This window comes from Oenanthe melanoleuca, chromosome 20, assembly GCF_029582105.1.
Source record: "Oenanthe melanoleuca isolate GR-GAL-2019-014 chromosome 20, OMel1.0, whole genome shotgun sequence".
NCBI classification, from domain to species: domain Eukaryota; kingdom Metazoa; phylum Chordata; class Aves; order Passeriformes; family Muscicapidae; genus Oenanthe; species Oenanthe melanoleuca.
The window spans coordinates 8,297,457-8,322,088 of record NC_079353.1 but is presented as its reverse complement, the minus strand read 5'-3'; the positions used below and the strand labels follow the sequence as shown (position 1 = coordinate 8,322,088).

Below are 24,632 nucleotides of genomic sequence, written 5' to 3'. Positions count from 1 at the left end.
ATGTATTGGTATCTCAGAGTTTCTAGCACTGAATGGTTCTTACATAGGGGTTTGGGAAGGGATTGGAATATCCAAGCTCTCTAAAACCATCCTGTGTTGTTTTTATGAGTGTTTGAGGTTTGATCTCCTCTAAGGTAGTACAGAAAGGTAAGATACTGACATAGCAACCCCAGATCAGTACTAAGAGCTGACATGGGTAACAATGAATTCAAAGCAAACAAAGCTCTGAAAAATTCTCAGTTTCCTCAATGTCTGACAACTTTTTAGCCTATATCTTTGTCAAAGATTATATTCACCTCTTACAACAACATGTAGTATTGTGCATTCATAAACAGTTACATCAAGAGAAAGTCCCTCTTTATAAAATCTACACAAACTGTGTGTACAAGATGAATTCCACACCAAAAAATGTCCTCTCTTTGAATGCCTAATTTTTAAAGTTTCAAAGCTTAAGTAGTTTATGGAATTACTGGTGGATTATGATCCCCTAGTGTCCTGTTCAAGAGCAATCTTCATCTATCACTTCCCTCTAGTTTTCATTGGTGTGCAATACCATTTATATAAGACACCACACAATTTGTGGATCATCACAGTACACACCCACTTACTGCTGACTTACAAAGAAACAAATCTGAACATCTGTGGTTGCTCTAAAAGAAAAACAAACTAGTATTTTTTAAAAAGAGGTGATCACAGGCTGCTCTAAAAGCAGTTGGAGGATTTTCCGTTCCTTAGATCTTATCTCAGCCTTGTTGAGAAAGGATGATCTCAAAAAGGCTTCTTAGGCAGAATCCCAGCTTCTCTGAAGAAGAGTGTGGTTATTCTAGGACGATGCAGATGCCAAAATGTAGCAAGGTGTAAAGAAAAATATGCTTGAAAAGGATTTGTAATGTAAGGTGAGTGAAACCCAGACAGGTCTGTGAAACTCAAGCCAATCAAAACAGATACTTTATACATGGGAAGTTTACTTTTCACTGTCTCTTCTCAGTTATTGCTAGAAAAATGGGGTAAGGCTCAACAGATTAGTTCTGTATTTTTAAATAAAAGTTGATGTTGAAAGTATATTTTTAATCATTAGCATTCATCAAATTTTTAAAAAAATCCAAAAATACTTGAAAAAATGTTTCAGAAATGTAATTGGTCTTGGATTTTGTTTCTATTGTCCTTTTCATTTCTATATTTGAGAAGAATGGGGGGAGTAAAATTCCAAAAGCTTTTTCCCTCCAATGAAAATTTTGATAAGGTTTTTTAAAATGCTATATATGCAGTTTTGATGATTTTTGAAATTATTTTAACAAATCTTAGGAGTTAAAACTTATTTCTCTAATACTGTTGGCTATTGGTGTGAAAAGAGTAAGATTTTCTCATGGTGGTTTCACAATGTTTCTTTTCAATAAAAGGTTTCATGGTCTAATTACAATGCCCAATGCAAAATTTAAGTTTACAATGGAATTTCTTTCTCCTGATAGGGGAATATTCAACAACACCAGCCAAAGATGTAGAGACAGACAGACATCACAGAGGGTCAGATGGCAAGGTACGAGCCCGGTCAAAAAGAAGCAGCGATCCTTCCTCTACTGCTGACAGTGAGATTGAGGTAACAACTTTAATTTCTATTCCTTTGGTACATCCAGCAAACATTAACAGTTGCCTCTGTTAGCAAATCTGAGAGACAGAACCAAATTAGTAACACAGCTGGAACCTGCAGGCACGAGTAGTCAAAACAATTGCTCAATTTCTGTGTTATCAGCATCTCAAACTGTTCTTCATACGCACCCCTTGTTTTTGTCGTTTGGGCTTTTTGTAAGTCTGATATTTTGTTCCGCTGACTTGACAGGCAGCAGGGGATTTCTGTGGTTGTTAGGGGAGAGCAGGCTCTTGGGATGGCCAGCACACACATAGTTCCAAAATTTCCAATGTTTCATTTTGCCTGCTTTCACAAAATATTTGCAATCAGAACTCCAAATGGCTTGAGATCTTAAAAATCTCTAGTCCAACAGGACATATTTCCTGACTGAACCTGTTCTTGCAGTTGCTTAATATGTAACTATATTTCTTTTTTCCACCCTATCTGTCATCACAGCGTGTGTTTGTGTGGGATTTGGATGAGACGATAATTATTTTTCACTCCTTACTCACGGGAACCTTTGCATCCAGATATGGGAAGGTAAAATTTAATTTTTTTAGCATTACTACTTGTCCAGCCAAATTGTGTCGGGAACTGTGGGGGCAGCTAATGAGACAGCTTTTCAAGCAAATGCTGCCTGTTTTATTCAGACATATTTGTATAAACGTGTCCTGTGGTATTTCCTCTGAACATGTGAGAATTTAATTTACCTCCTTTTCATGTTGCAAGTAGCCCCTTGCTTTTCCAAAGCTTGTGTTGTTCAGCTGCCACTGGCTGGGATGTTCTTCCAGTGTCTGTCTTCTACAAGAGAGAGCATCCAGCAGCCAGACTCCATTAATCCATCCTGAATCAGCTAGCACATTGTTAGACCAGTGTTTTCTTATAAATCTCAGACAATTTTTAAGAGAGATTTTGTGTGTCTAGGTTACCATAAAGCCATGAAGAACTGGCTGTGCTTCCCACATAGCTGCCAAAGCTCACATTTCTAAGGGGGTTTCAAAAACATATTTATTTAGATACCCTCTTTGAAATACAAGCAACTCTAGTTTTTTAGGTAACTGTGGCTGAGCAGCTTGAATTTGGCTGCTAAGGAGAAAACACTGGCTTTTGGATTTAGTACCACATGCTTCAATTTCTTCCTAAGGCAGGTTTTTATGATAAACACCTGAGTCACTTTGAATTACAGAATGTCAAACAGTTCTAAATGGGTAGGAAAAAAGACAATATCATTACCTAATTAAAGGTGGATGACCTAGTTGGCAGCTGTTTCCACACATGGCTTCAAGCACTCAGCTTCATCAGGAGACTGGAAAATAACCCAACTTCTTTCCAGAAAGCAGAAATATGATTTGACATCATTTCATGGCTTTACCAGCTGTACTTTTTTACGATGGTTATAACAAGCTGAATGTGTAATTAGTAAGATAGATTTATTGTTCACTGTTAGATGTGCACAGTTGTAAAGGATATAAAATGGTGTTTGTGGTGTGGAAGTCTACAGCAGCACTTGGAATGCTGCTAACACTTCTAACAGCACCCTCTGGAAACCAAGCAGGGATTTACCCAGACCTGTGTTGTACAAGGTAATTGAAGTGGTTGCTTTTCCCAGAGAATATAATGAATGAGGTGTATGTGTGGAAGCTCAGACCTACTGCCTGCAAACACCAGAAGGAATTAAGCAGGATAAGGAAACAAACTTAGGCTGTGCAGATCTGCTCTGTGGTTGAGCTTAGCCTTGGGTAGGAGCTGCTGTATTCCTGGAGAATTCCCTTAATGGGCTGCCTTTGTCCTAGCACAGAGCCTCTGGAGCAGATGCCTTCAGCTGCTGCCTCCTGCACACCTTCAGAGGGTGTAGAGTTAGAATCTGCTGTGTAGGGGCTTCTGTTGGCTGTTCCCTTTGCACTGATTTAGAGAATTATATAAACAGGAATATTTTTTGAAAGAATGAATCACCTTTTCTATTAAGTTACGATGGATTCCTTGAGAAACTTCTCTAGGACTTTTTTCTTTGTAGTACTTAATTTGTTTCATCAGTATTAAATTCCTCAGGACTCTCCTGCGAGGGAAATGGTTGTGTTATAAAAGTATTATAGGCTGGTGGCTTGATCCAAAGACAACCAGAGGCTTTGGTGGGCTTTGGAACAGACCTTAAACCAAGAGGGAAATACAGCACACTCAGGTTGTCCTAGGAACTTTTAAATAGTAGCACAATTCAAAACTATCAAGTACAAGTGAAGCAGCCAGAGGTTAATCTATACAGAATCTCTTACTTCAGTAGTGTAGGAAGTGTTAATCTCAAAGTAAATTAAGTATCAAAACCAAAATTCTCCATAAAAAATTAACATGCCTGTAAGATGTAGACATGCATATGCTTATAATTAAATCTCACACATTGAGATCCTGGTTCACTATAATTTTCTCCAGAAAAGGAGTCGGTTTATGTGATCCTGGCCATTCCCTTGGCCAACATTTATCTCCCAGTATCATCCTGTCTTGCACTAGTGGAGCTGCAGGTGCTCAAAGAATTAGTCTGTAAAATTGTTCAAGCTGAAGAATAACACCTCTTTCTGAATGATTTTATTTGAAGGGTGGGATGAGGAACACCAACCACAGCTTTAGAGATTTGGGTTTAAATTCCTGTGTTCATTAACTACTTAATCACAAATGGTTGTGTGTTGCCCCTTCCTTGGTGATGGAAGCAGCAGGGATGTCCAAAAAATGAGGAGAAAAAGAGAAAAGGAAAAAAGAGGAGAAAGAACTCACAAAAAGTCATGTTATTAATGGTTAATGCTTCAATGCATATTTTCTGGCCTGACTTCATGTGAAAATTCTCCTTTGTTTTCTCTGTGGCTCTTAACATAGATATGGCCTCCTCAGGGCATTGGAGAGTTAATCTCAGGTGTTTAGAAAAACTCTGCCCACAGCATCAGTAGTAGTTAAAACCCAGAATTTACTGAAAGTTGAAGCATGAATGAATAGCCCAGTCTAGGCTGCTCCTTTTTTGTCCTCTCTTCCCAAACCCTTTGCTGTAGCCCAGGAATTGCAGAGTCGTCAGAAATTTGGTCTTAATGTCTTTGCCGTAGGGTGGCAAGAAAAGTCAGCCCCCCAAAATCTGCAGAGGGAGGTAACCCTGGCTATTATGTTCAGGAGGGTTTATAAAACCTGTTCTGCAGCTTTCTCATCACTCTGTGGGTACAGAGTATTTGCCATGTGCCTACAGAACATAGCAGTTGTAGACCCTTGTGGCTTTTTGTGGTGTTCATCCAGCCTTTTTCATCCCATAGGTGTGTGTGACAGAGCTCCTGTTCCACAGGGAGATGGCTGCAGGCTTTGCCTTGTCAGCAAAGATTTGTCCCCCAAATCATTGACTAAACACAGTGAGGAAAAATGGCTCAAAATCCCTGCCTGACTGGGTGAAAGGCAAGGGACTTGTTTGACACAATAAGGTGAGCACAGAAGGACTCATTTGGTGGTAGTAATTCAGAAACAATATGAGGAGATTTCATGAAGTCCTGTGCCAAAAATAATCATGACTCTATTCCTCTTTCCCCAGCTGGGATATTTGCAGGCTTGTTCCATACCCTGTGTTGTCTAAGCATTAAAATTTCTCAGAGTGAAAGAGATGCAGAAATTTTTGTTCAGTTTCATTCTCATGCTTTTAGAAGGAGTGTATCAAGAAAAAAGGAAGCAGTGGATGTGTTGTTTTCCTAACTTAAGGGACTCTGTGAAGCCAATAACTTTCCTTAGTATTTTGTATTCTTCCAAAAATGTGTATTCTTGTTCTGTGTTGTGTCACTTCATGGGATTGAAGTGTCCAAATGAGTCAAGTAAAAACTGGAGTTAAAATTCATCTTTACATGCAAGATACTCCAATATCTTGGAATCAAATGACAAGGATTTTATTTTAGTCTGGATGTAAGAATTTGAACACATAGAACAGTCTAAATTCTTGAATTGTGTTGGGTCTTTATCAGCACTTTGACAGTGTCTGCTGTTACCTGGGAGTTCAGATCTACAAAACTCCCTGCAAGAGCCATACAATTTCTGAGATTGTTCAGCATTTGGAATTGGCTCAAATTAAGAAAAAAACGTGCAGCAAAAATCTGTGAAGCACATTATGTCCTGGTTTTAAATGAGAGTCATCCAAGTCATGGTTAACTTTCAGTGGAAGGTTTTTAGCTGCCTGTGACTGTGTCCCTGGGGCTGAGTGGTTCCTTCACATGGAGCAGCCACTCTGCATTCAGTGAGGGCTTGCATTGTGCCTCAGAGCTGCTTGTTCAAAGCAGAGCTGGTTTTCTGGGACAGCCACATTTTTTAATGCTTTTGTGTTTCAGAAGTGGCAACGTGAGGTTTACTGTAGTGAGCAGACAGGTGTGGGTGAGACAGGGCATGCACTCAGCTTTGCAGCCTGTGCAAACATGGGCTTGGCCTCTCTGATGAGAGACTTACAGTGACCTAGGAGAGGGTCCACCAACCATAGCAGGACTTTCTGGACAGAGTAGCAAAAGTTTCTGCTCGGTCCAGTTGAGGACAGGACATAAAAATGATTTTCCAGCATTGAAAGAAATGTTACAGCTGCTATATGCTGGCTGTGAACTGGACTGTCTTGTTCTCATAGCTTGTGGAGCTAAGAAACTTTAATTCTCAAAAGTTTCACTGGCTGTTACATGTTCTTATAAAAAGTTTTCCTTTAAATGAATTATAATTTCCAATTAAAAAAAAAGTAACCTCATTGAAAAGTTCCTCCTTGGCTTTACTCAAGATCTTTGTAAAACCCTAGGTTCGATTTTTTAATTTCTTTTTTTTTCCCCTTCCCTGCTTTCACTGAATGCTTCAAGTAGCTTGTGCTTTCCCCTGCTTTGTTCTCTCACAGGACCCTAAAGCCAGGACCTGATTGGAACACCATGGGGATTTAATCAAATCTGCTGGTGATTCATGCTCCTAATGGCAGAGTCTGTCCTTTACTACTTTACAAACTGAGAAGGAATAAAACCCCATTTTATTGCTTGGCTGTTAAAAACTATTTGTAGAAGTTGCTAAGGTTCAAATCAAAAGGGGCCTCCCTTGAGAACTATTAGTTAATTCTAAGTGCCAGGGCATCGCTTTTTTCCCTCTTCTCTCGCTTGAGATGTGGCCTTATATCATGACTGCTGTTCAAACATCTGAGACTTTTCCATTCCTTTGACAAACATGAGCCAAAGTGCTTAAGGACATCTGTTTATTTTATTTCTTTAATGAGAAAACCTTCCAATTTCTTACTGGCTCAGCTGTGTTTATTTACATTTTGTTAGTCATATGTGTGGGGCACCTTGGGATGTTAAAAACCTGCAGAGGCCTCTGCTGAGGGCTGCTAGCAGGCATCCTGGGCAGAAAGGCAGAATAAGCCCTTCCTAAGGAAAACACAGCCCTTGGAACTCCATAAAATAGATTTTCAAAACAAATAGAGCCTAATTCACTCAGTAGATCATGGATTAAGTCAAGATGAATACAATTTGGAAAGGATTTTCTGAGGAAATTGGAGATTTTTTTACCCACTGGAGGCTAAACCTTGTGTTTAATGCCTTTTTAAGTTAAATTTAAAAAGCATTCAATCACTGCAGGTAATAAGTCTGTTACTTTAGACATGCTGCTGTATCAATTATTTAGCTCATTATTGGAGAGAAGGGAGTAAATAATTCCAGCCATTTGATTATTTCAAATGTGTATTTCGGGAGCAGACAGCTGTGTTTATCATCTGTGCTGGCTGATGAGAAGCAGCAGCAGGAGCAGATCCCAGCAGGTTGGAGGTGGCACAGGAGATGCTCTGAGCTCCTGTGGATGTGACCTCTTGTGCTGGAGCTTAGGGGAGCAGGAGGGCTCTGAGCAAACTGCACACGTGGCATTTGGAACTATCCAAGGGTTATTTTGGACATTAAAAAAAAAAAAATATATATGTATATATATCAGAAACAATGCTGGGTTATGAAACAAGCTCGAGGAAAGGGAACATGCTTTCCAGGATGGCTGAATTGGGACTGAAGTTTTGAGGGGAAAAGTTTAAAAAACCAAAGGGACATGTCATTTTTAAAAAACTGCATGTGCAAAATGTGTCCTTGTGCTAAGGGTCACACTCCAAGATGTGTCTCCACCAAGCTTTCCAGAAGTTTTGTGTTTTTCACAGAGCTATCAAGGGCTTTCATACAGAAATACAGTGACTTTCCTGTGTTGAGGGGAAGGAAATGAAGATTAATTTGGTTTAAATTCCACTCCCTTTTCTGAAATGCATGCCATGTACAGCAAAAAGAAATTATTCGTAGGTTTTTGGTCATGAACCTTTTGTACTACTAAATAAAAATAATTGCCATTTATCCTCAAGCATCATGGCCCAGCTTTTAAACCTGTATTTAAGTTTAGTATTCCCACAGGACTGGAATCCACTTCAGACTTGATCAGTTCAGATAAATTAGTGTGGTCGTTTGTGCTTGTCCCTTAGTTCCTTTGGAGAGGGACACAACTTCTGTGTGCCCTTAAATGTGAGGATTTAGTGACCTGTGTGCCCATTTGGTTATTGGAATCATTTCCAGCCATGTGTGAAGGGACACAACAGTAAAAGGAGTTGTTCAAGAAATTCTAATAATACTTAGAAGTGTCCCTTAAATCACAGGAAGGCTGAATATGAAAAGGTACCTGAAGAAAATGAATTCAGTTATATTTGTTCTCCATTTATCATGGGTTTCCCACAAAGTCACACTGTACTGTCTGTTGACATTATTAATTTTTCATATTTTATTTATTGTCTAATAAACCTGGATGTATAAATGTTTCCATAAGTAATGTCTTTATTTTGGTGGGGAAAAGTTTGGACCCTGAAAAGCTGAGAGGTTCTATTTGGAAAGTGATGATCCTTTTCAAAAAAGCCTTAGTGTAGTCCCTTAAGTACATCACTTCAGAAAATGGCTTTTTAGGTCCTCAACCACTTTCATTACTTTAAACAACTTTCTTCAGAAATACTCACTTTCACTGGGAAAGCTCTGAGAGGCTCAATATGGCTGTAGTCTGTGTTAGTGGAGATAAAATTGCAAGCTAAGCTACTCAGGTGTAGTTAGTAAAAAAGTGAAATGTGGTTTTTTTCCTTGAAAAGGACATGAATTTACTTGAACTAGAACTCATGCACATGGTTAATTTCCCATTACTCTGGGAAAGTCTTGTTCATGTCTCAAATTTTGATCAAGGTATAAAATGTTACAACGAAAGGATGATTATTCTCACAGACCTTTTTTTGTTCAAACATGTGGCCCTGGTATTTGTATCTTTGAGTTTTTTATTTTTATTTTTTTTAAGCTACAACCAAACTGGTCCATTTTCCAGGCGTTTCCAAGTAATTAAACCCAATTAAAACTATTAAATTCTTTCTTTTGGTGACAACGTTATTATTAACAGATAACCACAAGGAGGAGATTTAACTTGGAAGGCCCTTGATTGAGTCCTAATCCGTCTCTCACCTCTGGCTGACACCTGTGGCAGATAAACCCTATAGAATAGAAGTCTGATGAATAGTCTTAATTAATACTTTCTTCCTTGTAGAAAAGTAATTATTTGCTCACGGCATAAATAGGTATTTGGCAGGGATTTGAAAGGACTGATTAGTTTTAAATACCAGGGCTTTATTTTGGTGGGGTTTTGAAGGGAGGTGATGGTGTCTGAATCCAAGATCCACTCTCAGAATGACTTTGTCCCAACAGTTCCAATGTGGAGTTAATTGTCACGTTGCTGAAGAGAAGCAGAGTCAGACAAGAAGCAGATTTGTTATCTGCCTGCAAGGAGCCAGCTTTGCCCCTGTGCTAATGGCCTGCAAGTCTGAACAGGGAACCTGCAAGGCAGAGGCTTGGAGAGGGCTTTGGATCCAGCACTGGAGGCTGGAGTGACTTGCACTTGAGAGATTGCCAGAGATAAATCTGCTTCCCTCGTCCTTTCAGAATTGCAGTGCACATGAAGGGAGAGCTGGCTGTGGACAGGCAGCTTGGATTAGCTGCAGGTGTTAACAAACACATGTCTTTTTAGTGAATATTCCTGGGCAAGTAGAAGCAGTGTATGAAAAAACAATCTCCATGTTCCAGGAGGTCTGTGGGAAGGTGGTTCTGATGCAGAGCCTTTTGGGAGGGTGCTGGTGGTGCAGTTTGAGTGTGGTCAATGCACAAGGGATGCTGTGCAGGTAGAGCCAGTGCCTCTGGCAGGGAAGCTTTTGTGCAGGTCAGCTCCTGGGGAGGGTCTGAGGGTCAACAAAGTGGACATTGCAACATCCTGGCAGCAGTCTGCACCCACATTAAAGCTCATTTGCACATTCTGCGTTCCCTTTGCTCTGCTAAAATACAAAGTAGTGGGAGTTCATGTAGTGTGAGCAGATCTGCCCTCCCACTGCTGTCATAGGGAAATATTTGTTCTTTGCTCACCTCCAGTTTTCATGGAAAACTGAAGGATGTTCAGCAAGCTCCTTTGAGCAATCTTCTGTCATTTTATTACTTGAAATGAAGGTTAAAAATGAAAACTGAAACAAACTAATTTTAGGCAAAGCTCAGAGGACATAAATTGTAATTTTTTAATTTTAAAAACACAGTTCACTTCAAATGTGGAGAACTAGTTCAAGAGTTAGAAACAGTGCATGTAAGTGGCTAAACTAAGAGCAACACTGGCAACAAATGTGTGAGCTTGTGCCAATGGGATATGAAAGAAAATGTGCTCCTTGCTAAATGGATGCTTTTGTCTTCCTCTACAACATGTTCCACAGGCTGCTGCTGCCCACATTCTCCTCTAGTAGGAATATGTGCAGAACAGGCAGCAAAAGTGCCCCAAAGCACTTAGTGCCTCTCTCACAGTGGAAGTTTCCTCTCTCACAAGGTGTGGCCATTGGTAGCTGTGAGCAGTAGCTGAAAGTCACAGTGGTGACAGAAACAGCAGGGACATGTCCAAGGATGCTCTTCAGGGAAAACATTCTGCTCAAAAGTGTTGAAAAAGGACCTATTCTTTGTATGTTTTGATCACTTGTTGTTTATGAAGCAGTGGTAGGGAATGGGGGCTTCTTTACCTCTCATTTCCCTCCAGGTGTGCCCTAAGGAGAAATGGGCAACTCTGGAACTGTGACTTGTGTCCTTTAGGAGTGGGAGTGAGTGGTGTGTTGAGAAGGCTGTGTTAAATAATGAATAGTTCAGAATGATCACTTCCCTCCTGATGCTTGTCTCCCCCAAGCTCCATGAGGAATCTGCTCAGGCTGTGCATGGGAGGATCAGGAATGCTGCTTGCTCTGCTGTGTATGAGCACCACGGCTTTGCACTACCAGTAATTTGTGGGGCTGTTTAATTTTGACCCTGAAGGAAACTCCACCAATGGAGCATGGCAAAGATGAGGCATGTGGGGATACTCTCTGCTGCTGGAATTTTTATTTACAGAAGGAGTTTATTGCCTGTTTTCCACCCCTGCCTCTCATTGTCCTTGTTTGTGAAAGCATGACTCTAGATCAGCAGAGGGAGGACCTCGCTCTTCTAGAGTTACTGAACAAACACTGAGAGTTGAGTTTTTAGATTAATCTGTTTTCAGTGCAAGAAGTGGTTCCTGGAGGAGATTTGATTTCAAGCTGTCTGTGGTCCTTGGGCTTCACATGCATCAGGAAGCATTGGCTGCATGTTGGTCAGGAAGGGGAATGGGCACACTTTTCCTATAGAAGGATGCTAGCAGGGATCCCTGGGAGCTTTACATTGCTCTGCTGATCTCACACTGCTCCAACACAGGCACTCACAGCCCACCAGGGCACCACTGGCAGCGCAGAGTTGTCCTTTAGTGGCACAGGGTTTCTGTGCCTAGGAAGAACTCTCCATCATCATCCTCAAACAAATTACATAATCCTCTTTCTGATTGTTTACACACTGTACATAGAATTTGGATATACCAGTCTCATTTTGGTGCTTCTCTGCCACCCTGATTTTCCTGTTTATCCCTGCTTGAATTGACAGCTGTAGCAGCTGTGTCTTTCCTTGGGGTTGGTACAAGCTCTGGCACAGTGGGGTTCAAGTCTGGGGCTGGTGCTTCTGGATGCTGCAGTAGTGCAAATAAATAACTGCTGGAGGAACCCTGGCCTCTGGACACCTTTGTCATACTGGGAGTGCTGATTGGCCTTATAACTTCCTCAGCCTCTTTAAGACTTGGAAGTGTGCCTTGCTGTGGAGGAAATGTCCATACTGTGGAAGCAGTGGTGCCAAATCATTTCCCCAAACAACTTCCCCTCTGGGTGGTAAAGTGCATTTTTCTGTTTTGTTTTCATTCTATCATATTCTTTATCTCAAGAGAAAGATTTTTTTTTTCCCCACCCACCCCCCCCTCATCTGCAGTTTGGTTTCCATGTTGTTTAGTTAAAGAGAAGGTAACTTTATACACTGTGGAAATGTTTCTTACTCCCCATTAGTGATTAATACCAATAAAGCTAAAAAGAAAGTTAGAGGATAAATGACAGATAGCAACCAATGAGATTTCCTGAAAGAGTTTAAAGGCTAATGGTCCTTGAAATGTATAAAAATAAATTGCTTCATTAAAAACCATTTTACAAAATAATTTCTTCCTAGCAGCATATTTTCTTCAAAACAGTTCCCCCGTGTAACTACACCTGGGTAGTAAAATTTGATTCAGTGCTGTTCCTAGGGGGCCACACTCAAATGTCCTGATTAGGCTTGTGTCCTTCATCAGGGGAGCAGGTTTGGGGCTGAAAAGGAGACATGTTCAAGACAAGTCTGCTGAAGTTTTTACTTTTTGCCCAGAGACAGTTCCCTTGTTTCTGGGACAGCAGCAAGCGTGTTTAAACGTGAGTGACAGAGCTTCTCAGTAATGGGCAGAGTGCTTGCTTGTGAGTCACACACATGGCTGAAACCACAGCCATTCTGCTCTAATTGAAGAGAGGTTCACTGAGAATGAGGAATAATTAGCTTGGTGTGTAGTACACCATCCATGTCAGCAGTGTCTGCCACAGAGGTTGATTGAAATGTGCTCACCCTCCCAACATTGTGCTCCCTGTTAGAGCTCCTCTGTTAGTTCATCACTGTTCTGTCATGCCATAACAGGACTCCACAGAAATCTGCAGGAAATGACAGCAGACTCTGTTTAAGTGGTTGGGTTTCCTCTGCTGAAGTCCCACACCATGCTAAAACAAGGCAGATTTATCCAAGGTCTGACCTACTGAAGATGAATTAACAGCAAAAAGAAAATTCTGTTGTGGGAATGTGGCCTTTTTCCAAGTTGTCTGTTGTTGTTCATTTTAAACAGGCACAATGCTTTTGTGCTAAGACTGTTTATCAAATTAAATATAGATAATTTTTGCTTGTGTTTGTGAAGTATTTAATGAATAAGAAAATGCCCTGATAGTAACTGTGTTTGCATCAATGTGTTTCTGTGCTCTTGCTGTGGATTTAGGAGCAAGGTTAGTAGTTTAGGGACAGGAGGGGTGGTTGACAGTTGAGGCTCTTCAAGTCTGCTGTCCTGAGCAGCAATAGTTGTATTAGATAAGGATTTTACAGTGTTATGCTTGGGTTTGCACGGTAGGATGGGGCTGTTTTAACTCTGTTGATGCTGGTAAATAAGTAGGCAGCTTCAGTGGGAATGGAATTGCTGGTTTGAAGGACAAACAGGGAAGAATAACCCTCTGCATGTCGTGTTGCTGGGTAACTACCCCCAAACTAGTCCCTGATGATGTTATTGGAAATCAATTCTTTTTTATTGAAGCAATTCTTACATAGTTTCAGGTGTTTAAAGGATCTTTTGTATCATCTGAAGTATGTGGGCTATTAGTGGTCAGGGTGAGTCACAGACATCCTTCAAAGAAGAGAATTTATTTATCTAGGAGAGCAAAAGAAAGGATGGGGAAATCATGTTAACATTAAAATACACTTGGGAAGTAAAATTATTTTAATAAATATATCTTAAGAAATAGGAATGTGTAGATCCTGAGTTTATTCTAAGATCTCCCACCCACCCCCACCTATACCCAAAGAAGAAAATCAAAGTGGATGGAAAAACCCTGATTTTCCTCTGGCAGGACACCACAACGTCTGTGCGGATAGGTCTCATGATGGAAGAGATGATCTTCAACCTTGCAGATACACATCTGTTCTTCAATGACCTGGAGGTATGTAGCTGCTTATTTTATTTAACATCTTTCTCTGTAATCATTAACTTTTTATTTTTGACCCCAGAGAAATGGGCCTTAGTTGGCTTCCATGAAGCATCCCTTTGACACCTCCATTCTGTTCAGTAATGTTTTTTCTAAATACTCAGTTAATAATGATGGCTTTTTACAGGTTTATTAAATGTAATAATGAAGACATTGCTGCTGCTTCCCTGAAATTTGCTATTTAATAATTTTATTAAGCTAAATTAGCATAGATCCTATGGGGACAGGCAGCAATTAGCTATGAGCCAAAGCAGAGGTTTTGAAAATGTTGCTCTGTTCTTGAGGAAGGTTTTGCACAGACAGACAGAGCAGGAGATCTGCTCAAGCTGAATGCTGCAGGATGAAACTTGGGGAGTTCCAATGTGACAGAGCAAGAGGAAGAATTTCTCCTGCTGGTGACATGGTTAGACCTGACTGTGTCTCATACAAAGCAAAAATCCTTTTGAGTGTGTGGCAAAATGCAGCCAAGTGATGCTGGCAGGATTCTGAGGAGCAGTGATGAAAATGTGTTGGCATTTTCAGTCAGAGCACTCAGTGTGAATGGATCATGCTCACAGTGATGGGGTGGGGTTTGTGCTCTGGGCACCTTGGAGTCAAAACACTGCTGGGAGGCATTTGGAGAAGAAAAAACCTGGCATCCCTAGGCAGACTTCTATGGGCTTTTTTTTTTTTTTTTTTCCTTCACTTGCAAAGGAAGAATTAAGTTTCTGTGCCAGATGAAAGGAGAGAACTTTTTCTGTGCCTGAGGAGTTCAGTGGGAATTTCTGGTTCCTTCAGTGCTTGATTGCACTGTGGTCCCCTGAGTTAGGGGAGGCACAACCTTTCCTGCCACCTGGCTCCTTGCAGTCTTGAGCTTTCACTTGCTGAGAATTTTTATTTCCTTTCAAAGACAAGCACCTGAACGGACAGATTTTTCCTCTTTCAACTTTTTTCATAGAGGGAGTTTGTGATGAAGGCATGGAAAGAACAAGGAAAAATCTTTCTCTTAGGGGAAAAAAGAGGACTCCCAAAGAGGAGCCATTATTTAAGTAGTGATAATACTACAGAACCATCACCTTTCACCCATCAGATCTCAATACCTGATGGAACATTGCTCCATGTCCTGCACAGTGACCCTCCAAAACCCCTTGGCCTTTCTAGACTTTTGCAAGAATTACCAGTTTTAAAATAAGTTTTCTCTTCTTTTCACTTAAAAATAAGTTTTCTCCTTTTTTCACTTACTGCTCCAAAATTTTAAATGAAGCAGCAAATTGTCTGGCCTTCATCAAATTGTGCACATTTGTCAGTCAGTAACAGCTGTGGGCACTGGTGGTTTGGTTTTTAGCTGAGCTTTTTCAATGAAAAATTGCTGGATGATGGAGAATTAAAGAAAAGTAAATGTGCCTTACAGAATTTTACTTTCCAAAAAAGCCATGTCAGTTTGGAAGAATTTGCAGCAACAGAGTCATCCAGACTTACCCACCCTACTGCTTCATTTAGGATGATAAATAAAAGTCACCTTTGTGTATACACAGTGGTATTTAAGGACCATACATCACTGAGTACTGGGCTTAAAAAAATGCAGTGAATAATATCCTTAAAAATGAAAAAAAGGATTTGTAAGAACAACACAGGAGCAGATTCAGCTGTAGAGGCAGAAGCATTACCATATACATGAGCACCATCATGTGGTGCAGCACTGGCCTGAACAAGACAAAATGAGCTAAAGCTGCACAGGGCAGAAACCATTTCTGACCATCTTCTGTACTGGGGCCGAGCTGAGAGGGCAGGGGGAGAGCTGCCCATTGGAAATCAAGGCAGGAGTTTTCTCTCAAGCACAGCAAAATGTTTCTCTGGCACAAATCAGGGTTCAGCAGACTGGACTAACCATGGCTGGCCTCAGTCCTGACAGTGGAGTAAGGGGAAAGAGGAGAAAATGTCACCATCCTTTCCAGAGTGGCAGGTTGGACAAGGAAATCAGTTCCTTGCTTTAGCACAGGGGAATGATTGATTCTGCAGGCTGCAGTTTGCAGTGCTGTGCAGAGGAGAAGGTGCTGCCAGGGTGCACAGCCCTTCTGAAGCATTCCCAGGTCAGTGCCTGATGAGGACAAAACATTTGTCCATAGACACAGCAAGGTTTGCACAGCCCTTGGTAGCATTTGTGTGATCCTCCTTAGTGTGGTGAGGATGTGATGTCATATCCTAGCAAAAAACTGCCTTCAAAATCTGAGGGATGATTGCTGTCCACAAAATAAAAAAAAAGAAAAAAAAAAGTATTCTGAAACTCTGGTTAGCCAGGGCTTTATCTTTTCTTAGGATCTGCCCAGAAGGGATTCAGGTAATTGTTTCCTGGATGCATTAGCTGAATGCATTTTGGCTATGCAGTTCCATTCAGATGGATCCATTCAGATCCATCCTTCTTCAGCCCATCCTCTCTTAGTGCTGCAGTCCAGCAGACAGGCCAGGTTCCAGCTGATTCCCCCCAAATCTCAGGGTAGTTGTGTGGAAGGAGCTTGATCACTGGTACCCCAGAGCAGGGAGTGTCTGGAGAAGTCTTAAGGCACCTACTAAAAACTTTGAGTCTTTCTACAGAAAGGTATTCTCTGTCAGCAAGTTAAGGCAGATGAAATCCCTTAAGTTTGCAAGTGTGAGCCATTCAAGGTGCAGAATATATCAGCAAATATTCACCTGACAGGAGATATTCTCCCTCTCTGCTCCGTCTTTTAGGGAAATCGAGGGGAAAAGAACTTAACCAAGGTTATAAATACAGGGAAGTTAAAATACACACTCTGGGCTTTCCAGGGTTGTGCCTTTTTCCCAGCTGCCTTTTATTCACAGCACAATGCTGGCTAAAAAATAGCACCTTCCACCCCCAGTCCCTCTGGAGATATTACTGTCCAGCTCTCTGGAAAACAGGTATTAAGGACAGGAGGGCTGACAAGGGGATGAGGAGTTAACAAATGAGGGGATTAGTGTGTTTACAAGTTGCTGCCTTTTGGAGCCATCCCTGGAGGGTTTGTGCTCTAGGAACTGTTGGCCCCCACCTAATGAGGGATGCAAGCTCCACTGATCAGTGAATCCATGAGATGTTTAAAACTCTCTAGCACAGTACTGATCCACAAATAGACTATTGTGCCTTTGTAAGTTGTTTTTATACCTGCACAAGACATAGCTTGAGAGTATTCAGAGGGGATAACAGAAGGAACTGCTCAGGAGCCCTGTATTACACAAGGAGGCAGCAGAGGCTTTCTCCAAGCCAGCAGTGCCTTTAAAACAGCCCAGGCTCCTCTAAAGTGGCTGCTCCCACCTGGAGGCAAGGTGTGCAGCACCCAGAGCTATCCCAGGGTTAAACCACATCAGTGTCCAGAGCTGCAAGGGCTGCCTGAGGTTTTACACTGAGGTAAAGGCTGTGTGTGCCACACACCATCCCCTGAGATCCCAGTGTTAAAAATCAGATGTGACCCCTGTGCCACGTCCCCATCACAGCCCTCCTGCCATTCCAACAACCTCCTCCTCCCCAGCAGCTGAGGGGTCCTGCTTTGATTCCCCACTGACTGGGGTTCCAAGGAGATCCTGCAGGAGTGAGGAGTGGTTTTTGTGAGGCATGGTGGGAGGGGTGCCCCTGTGGCTGCTCCCCAAGTTCCCTGTGCTGCAAGCGGTGCAGCCTCTGTCAGGGTGTTTTATTAACTCAGAAATGTGATAGCTGCTCTTGTCACACTCCAGTGTGCACAACAACCCATTCACAAATGGGAAAAACAGATCCCTGCACAAATGCCTTTCCCCTGACTTCAGGCCTGTGCTGTAGAGCTGGAGTGGGTGGCTGCACCAGCGTGACCCCAGTGTGGGTCACAGCACTGCTGGGAGGGGGTTCAGAGTGCTGGGGTGGGAGGGGAGAGGTACCAGCAGAGAGCTGCTATTCAGCTGCTTGGCTGCAATTATGTACAACAATATACACTCCAGTGATGGTTTGGTAAAAGAGCTGGTGAGATGAGAACAAGATGCAATTGTGTGTCTTTTTGAGAATTATCTAAAATGCTGCAGAAAATATTATTAATATAGACAAGAACCATGTGTCATGTTTTGCCACTGACAACAAGTCTTGGTTCCTTATTTGGGGATTATTTTTTTCATTTTTTGAAAGGGGCTAGTTTAAAGTAATTCATCAAAGTCATCATTGTGTAAGGAAGGTAAAACGAATTCTGTGGTTTACAGACTGAAGTGGTGAAGAACTACTGCACCTTGGTTAGCTGCAGTTGTTCTGACTCCACAGTCCTGTGGTACCAAGTGTCACAGCTTTTAACCTGTGTTGAAAAATCAGCCAAAACAAAAGCTAGCGTTCATCAGCTTGCAGGCTTTCTGTTCTGTTCTCACCTGTAAGGCTCATGGAGGAAGGAGAGTTAAGGTGGTGGAGGAAACTTCCCATTTTTTCTCTTTCTAATGTTAATGCTGAGACTGGGAAGGAAACCAAAGGAATAACATTTCTCACATTTTTGAGGCAGGGCCTCCACCATCCGAACAATGAAGAATTTTGGAAGATAAGATGTTGAGCACATACTTCATGCAGGCTGAGCTCCAAGTGTATATTCTGGTTAAATTTCCTGTGCACAGATTTCCTCCTTACTGACACACATTATTCCTCAGCTCAGTCTGTGGCTGGGGCAGTGGAGGAGTGTTGCCTTCAGTGCTTCAGCCCAGCCTCCCTGCACATCAAAGGCAGCTCAGAACAACCTGGGAAAACACAGGCAGGACAGGCGTCTCTGGGAGTCTCTGTGGGACAGATCTTCTCCCCCTGTAATTATGTGGGCACACACTTCCTGTCCAAAGCAGTATTCTCACAGGGGGAAAGGCTGCCAAGTCTTTGCCTTATCATGCATACAGAGTAGAAAAAGCACAGCTTTCTTGGCTAAAACACAAGCATCTCTCTCTCTCCTGTCTGCATAGGAAGGAGTTCCACTCACTCTGTTATTCAAGAGCTGTTGTGCCCTTAGATAACAGCAGATCTCACACACACTCTCTGTCTGTTCATATTTTGTGCAAGTACTGTGTGATACTTGTTGCTAACAATTAACTGGCCAGACTACAATACTTGCAAATTGTAAGATTTTATCTCCTTAATATTACACTTAAAGTAATTTTGCATTATATTATTTCAATTTTTTTCCCTAATATTTACTCACTATTGTATTTTTTTTATCTGCCTCTCAGGATTGTGACCAGATCCACATAGATGATGTATCATCAGATGACAATGGTCAGGATCTGAGGTATGGCAGTCCCCAGCCATTTGGAAATAGCAGGGGGCTGGTCTCCAGCCTGCACTGTCTCCCCTCCTGGCTCCAGGCTGTCTGCATTTATCAAGCACACACAAGTACAGAGTCCCCTCTCTCACATGGTTGTGCCTGTGCCTTCTATCAGCCCCTGAGCTTTGAACCATTCTGGGAGATACATCTAAATTAGGTTAAACTCCAGTCAGACCACACCAGTTTCTGATATGATTTAACCAGACAATTGTAACAGCTGTGCCAAGATGCTTCAAAACCAGGCTGAAAGGTTTTCCTCTGTCCAGTCTGTAGTGAATGGGCTTAGTAGTGAGGAGTTGGACTTTGCAGTGCCAGATCCTTGTTGAAACTTGTACCCAAACTGCACTAAACATTACCATTACCTGTGTAAGTTGAGTCATCATAGAAATTCCTTCTGTACAATTCCATCTGCTTTTCCCAAAGTGTTGCCTGCACAGCCATGGTAAAAGGGAAAGAATGAAATGTGCAGAACTCATACAGAGCTTTGCAGTTTGTGGTTTTATGGATGATTATTGTGAGAAATTGCTGCAGGAACAGAACATTTTTTAGATCAGTGCTGGTAATTGTGCTGAAGATGAACTTCAGTTCTGTACAACGTGTCCTGTTTGTGTCTCTGCTGCCACTTGTCGCCACATTTCTTTTCAATCATTTCCCCTCCATGCTGGCACTGTGTAGGCTGTAATTACACTGACCTCTCCCCTTGCCTCCTCCCTCTCCCAGCACGTACAACTTCTCTGCAGATGGCTTCCACAGCTCCAGTGCCAGTGCAAACCTGTGCCTGGGCTCGGGGGTTCACGGCGGGGTTGACTGGATGAGGAAACTGGCGTTCCGCTACCGCCGGGTCAAAGAGATGTACAACACCTACAAGAACAATGTGGGGGGTAAGTGCAGTGCCAGCCCACAGCAGGCCTTTCATCCTCCCAAAAACTGGAGAGCCTCTGGGGCCATCTCTGCAGGAGGTGTAGGGAGCCTCATGATGTCTGAGCTGAGCAAATGCCTGTGCAGTCACCCTGAAATGTGGTTCTGTACAGGATTTGTGGGAGGCACACTAAAATACCTGGTTTAGTGCTTTGAGAAGGTCCAGGAGTGGGGCTTTATTTTGTAATTTATTTGGCAGGAAAGCAACCTTCTCCAATTTTCTAGAATATTTAGCAGGCAAGCAAACAATTCAAAACTAAGTATGTCCTTTTTTTTCTACACAGCATGTCTGAAGGCTTTCTTGTATTATAACTACTTGTTCCTAACTCCCCCAAAACAATACCACCAGATATCAGGATTCCCTGGGTTCCTTCATCTCACCTAGTTCCAGACAGTCCTTCCAAGAGACTCTGAGCTTCCTTTTCAGTACATTAGTGCAGATTTCCCTCTGACTAGAAAAAGAAAGAAGCAAAACTCAAAGCATCACCACAACTTATTTATTGGTTGGAGGACAAGTCTGCCCTGCATGCACTGGAAATGGGGAGTGGCTTTCAGGAGAAACAAAACCATCCTGGCATCAGGTGTCTCTCTGCCCAGGTCACTGCCCACTTGACACAGCTCTTCCATCTTCTTGCTCACTTTTCTTGTAAGCTTTATGCTCACTCCAAGAAAGGTGTTCCAAGGAGGTCCTGCCAAGCCTGCCTAAACTGTTCCACCCGAGGGGAAGGAAGTTGAGCTGCAGCAGCAGAGGATTGTGCTGCAGTTGGAGTGACTTGGCAGTGACACAGGGAGGCAGTGGCACCAGGGCCACGAGAGGGGCAGTGAGAGAGCTCAGAACACAGGCAGGTGCCCTTTGGCACTATGCAGACAAAGCCATGCAATTTCTTTTCTGTGCTTCTGCAAAGACACTTTGCCTCTTGCAGGTTTAATAGGAGCTCCTAAGAGGGAGACCTGGCTGCAGCTGAGAGCAGAACTGGAAGCTCTGACTGATCTCTGGCTCACACATGCTCTGAAGGCGCTGAATTTGATACATTCCCGGTAAGAACAGCTCCAGGAATTGCCTTTGGGTTTGGTCCAGGAGCTCCTTTGCTTCCCTTGCTTTCCCCCTCTAAAGAAATGGAGACACTTTTACAGGACTTTGCTGGCCTTTGCTATGGGTCTGCATGTTTGCCAGGCTGAATTGCCAAGGGTTGGGGTGAGCTTGGGATGGTGAACTGAGCAAAAGCAAAACAGTCCTTTCTTTTCCTTGCCTTTCCTTTGCTCCCTCATCCATGGCACGATTTTCATGTGAGCAGGAGAAGGGGAGAGGGAGGGAGGATCCCTTCTGTCCCTGAACATATTCACTCCCATAACCCAGCCTGGACATCACTACATTGTGTTGAAATTCCCACCAAAGAAATCCTGGCAAGCTTGCAGTAAGGCTGCATCACTGCTGCTAGTTTGGTTTATGTTTTTTTCATTCTACTGAGCTGATCAAAGACATTTCTGGTACTCACATTATCTTCCTCTGTCTGCAAAATCCCCCATTGGCTCGGGAACTTCCAGTGGCAGGAAAAGTCTGCTTCCTACCATCTTTCAGTCCAGAGTGGAAGAGAGAAACCCAGATTTCTAATAACTTTTGTTTCCTAGGCCCAACTGTGTGAATGTGTTGGTCACCACAACTCAGCTTATACCAGCTCTGGCTAAAGTGCTTCTCTATGGCCTAGGCACTGTCTTCCCCATTGAAAACATTTACAGTGCAACAAAAACAGGTAAGAGCAAACTGGCTAAGGCCTCACCTGAGACAGGCTGAGGTTTTGTCTCTAAGTAATGCAAGTGAGTGAGCTTTATTTTTAGCTCTGTACTTACAGATGTGTAATTCACATCCTGACTCCCACACTTAACCTAGTACAGGCTGCAGGGACACTTCTCAAGTGTCTCCATGGGGAAGTGAGCCAGATCTATAGAATTATACCCACCCTAGAGAGCACTGGCTGCTCATGGGATGTCCAGCTGCACCCAGCTGGAAGGAAGGTCTGCTTGGACCTGTTACAGAAACACTCTGCATCCTCTTACCCTTGCAGAGGGGTCAAGCGTGCTGAATGAGCTGTGTGAAGCTTTGTGAGTAATAAGTACTGGTAGGGTTAGCTTGGGGCTTTTTTGTATTCTGTTCTTTCTGGTGTGTTTGAAGCTCTGAGGATTGCATTTTCACGTTTTTACTGCAACCAAAATGAACAGAAGAGGGCTCTGGAGACTGAATGCCATGAGTGTCACACCAGTCTGCCAGCTGCTGGCCTAAGCGGGGCATCACAGTCACAAAGCTCACAGAAAACTGGCAGCACTTGCAAGTCCTTGGCTGACAAAACAAGTGCTAGTCACTGTCATGAGATGGAGAGGATCTGACTCAGAAGATTTTTGAAAAGAAAACAAAGAGTGTTGCAGCCTCCACTTCAGTTAGGGGATGACTCCAGGTCCTGTGCCTCAATATTAGCTCTGCCTGTGCTGCGTGTCCAGATTAAAAAATGTATCTTCTCTTGTATTGCTCAGGGAAAGAGAGCTGTTTTGAAAGAATAATGCAGAGGTTTGGAAGGAAAGCCGTGTACATTGTAATAGGAGATGGTGTTGAAGAGGAACAGGGAGCAAAAAAGGTACAGTTTGTGGATGCCATGCTGGATTCTTCCAAGTTTTGATTGCAATGACTCTTTCTTTATTTAAGCATTTAATAAGGCTCCCTCCATTTGAAGCAGCTGGTCTCATTTCTTAATATGCAAAATCAACAATCACCTTGTCAGAAATTCCATACTCTAAATCCCCCCCACTTTGGCAGCTGGTACAATATTTCATGTAGTTGCTGTGTCTCATGTTCCAGGAATCATTCTTGCTTAATACGGGTGGCGAAAAAGACATGAAAAGTGAAATTCTAGTGTGTGATCTCAGATGAGCAGGCAGAGTGAATTTCTGTTCTCACATGCTGCTTTTGTAAATTGTAAATTGTTGGAACTAATTTTCAGTTACTTACTAGAATATGCCTGTATCCATACATGTGTTTGTATTCACATTGAGACTCATTGAGATAATGGAGTATAACTTCATTATAGTAAATACCAAAGGGACTTTTGCAGAGTTGCTTTATCAATGTTGTATAAGTTGCCTTTATCAATGACTTCTGGATCAATGTGATTAATTTCACAAGCAAAATGAAAGTAGAAAATTGTACAGAAGGCAAAGAGCAGAAACTGCAAGAGCAGTGTGATTAAGAAAAATGAGAATTGGAACAGCCAAAGTTTTTACTTCCTAAACTTTAGAAGAGAAACCTGCCTGGAACTTCCATTTATTTGGCTTTACAGGGCCAGAAATACAATTTATTAATGGCAAACATTATTTGCAAGATGTCTTTATGCATCCTGGGTCTTGTGCTGCTGATGACTGGAGAAATATGACAAAGCGGCTTTTGCTCCAGGAGCATTGCACATGGGTTGAGATGCAGGAACTGGCTGAATGAGCTCCATCTTCAGCAAACTTTAATTTTTAACAGATACATGAATAGTGTAGCTCAGGTAATGAAATACATCTCAGGAACTCAGCTATACAGCTGAACCTTGTGCTGGAGGACCTGGTGTCTCATTCTGACTGAAGATCCTGCAGACTTTCCAAGCAGATTTCAGCTCTGTGATTGCACAAGCCCAGGAACAAAGGGATCCCAGCAAATAAGGTGGGGGGGCACATGTTCTATCCCCAGAACTGTATCTCAGGTTATCTGCAAAGCAGCAGAAAACTAGGTTTTTTATAGTGTATTTTTCCTGGCCTGTGGAAGCAACAATATCTGCACCAACCTTGGAAAACTCCCTGAAACTGCAGATGGTTTTGTAGCTGAACGGTTAAGGAGCTGTCAGGAAGAGTCCAAAATGCTTGACTGGGGCTGAAGTGACAATGGCCTGCTGCTTGTGGCAGCTCAGTGCCACACTTCAAAGGCAGTGGGTCAGTGAACAGAAGTGCATCAAAGGCTGCAGGAGCTCCCAGCCTGCGTGGGCAGCTGGAGGGGTTCAGCAATCTCCTCTACTGGGATTTCTGGAGCCTCCTGTCTCCTGGCCTAAGCAGCTCAGCCATTAGTAGAGCACATTCTTTGCTGGGCTGTCACCTCCTTTGATTGATGACAATCATTAATCAAACCTTCCACACACCTGAGCTTTTTATACAGAAAAAAAACCCCAAAACAAAACAAAACAAAACAAAAAGGGAGGGGACAGGCAGAGAGCCTTTTGCTGTTTTGCTGACAGCATTGATAACATCTCCAGTTTTGTGGGTCATTTTTCTTCACCTGTCTGATGAGTGATAAATCTGCAACTGCTGAACAAGAGGAGTGGTGAGAGGCCAAGTTTTTTCTGGCTTAAGAAAGAAAAACAGGTAATTTAATGGAAGTGGTTTAATAGAAACTGGGGGAGGGGGAAGGAAATAACTTTTCCCCTTAAAATGAAATTGCAGAGCAGTGGATTTAATTCTCTTCAGCTCTCTGGATTTGCTTGCTGTCTCTACACACACTGATAGACAGCTTGAAGAAAACATTTACTGGTAGGCAACAGGCAACAGACCAGAGAGAAGCTTCAGTTGTATTTAAAGGTTAGAGGAGTGTAAATAGACACTC

General features: G+C 42.4%; 1 protein-coding gene across 3 annotated transcripts in view; it reads left to right on the top strand.

Moving 5' to 3' along the window:
• The window catches only part of EYA2 (EYA transcriptional coactivator and phosphatase 2), an 87,745-nt gene that overhangs the window by 60,202 nt on the left and 2,911 nt on the right, over positions 1 to 24,632 (top strand). For 2 of the 3 annotated variants that reach the window (XM_056507410.1, XM_056507409.1), the window contains exons 8-15: positions 1,470 to 1,597; positions 2,084 to 2,167; positions 13,680 to 13,769; positions 18,999 to 19,057; positions 19,814 to 19,974; positions 20,935 to 21,049; positions 21,641 to 21,762; positions 22,538 to 22,638. In XM_056507410.1, coding sequence (XP_056363385.1) covers positions 1,470 to 1,597; positions 2,084 to 2,167; positions 13,680 to 13,769; positions 18,999 to 19,057; positions 19,814 to 19,974; positions 20,935 to 21,049; positions 21,641 to 21,762; positions 22,538 to 22,638 — 860 coding nt within the window. The remainder of the gene's footprint in view (positions 1 to 1,469; positions 1,598 to 2,083; positions 2,168 to 13,679; positions 13,770 to 18,998; positions 19,058 to 19,813; positions 19,975 to 20,934; positions 21,050 to 21,640; positions 21,763 to 22,537; positions 22,639 to 24,632) is intronic. The other variant, XM_056507411.1, reaches the window with a different exon arrangement.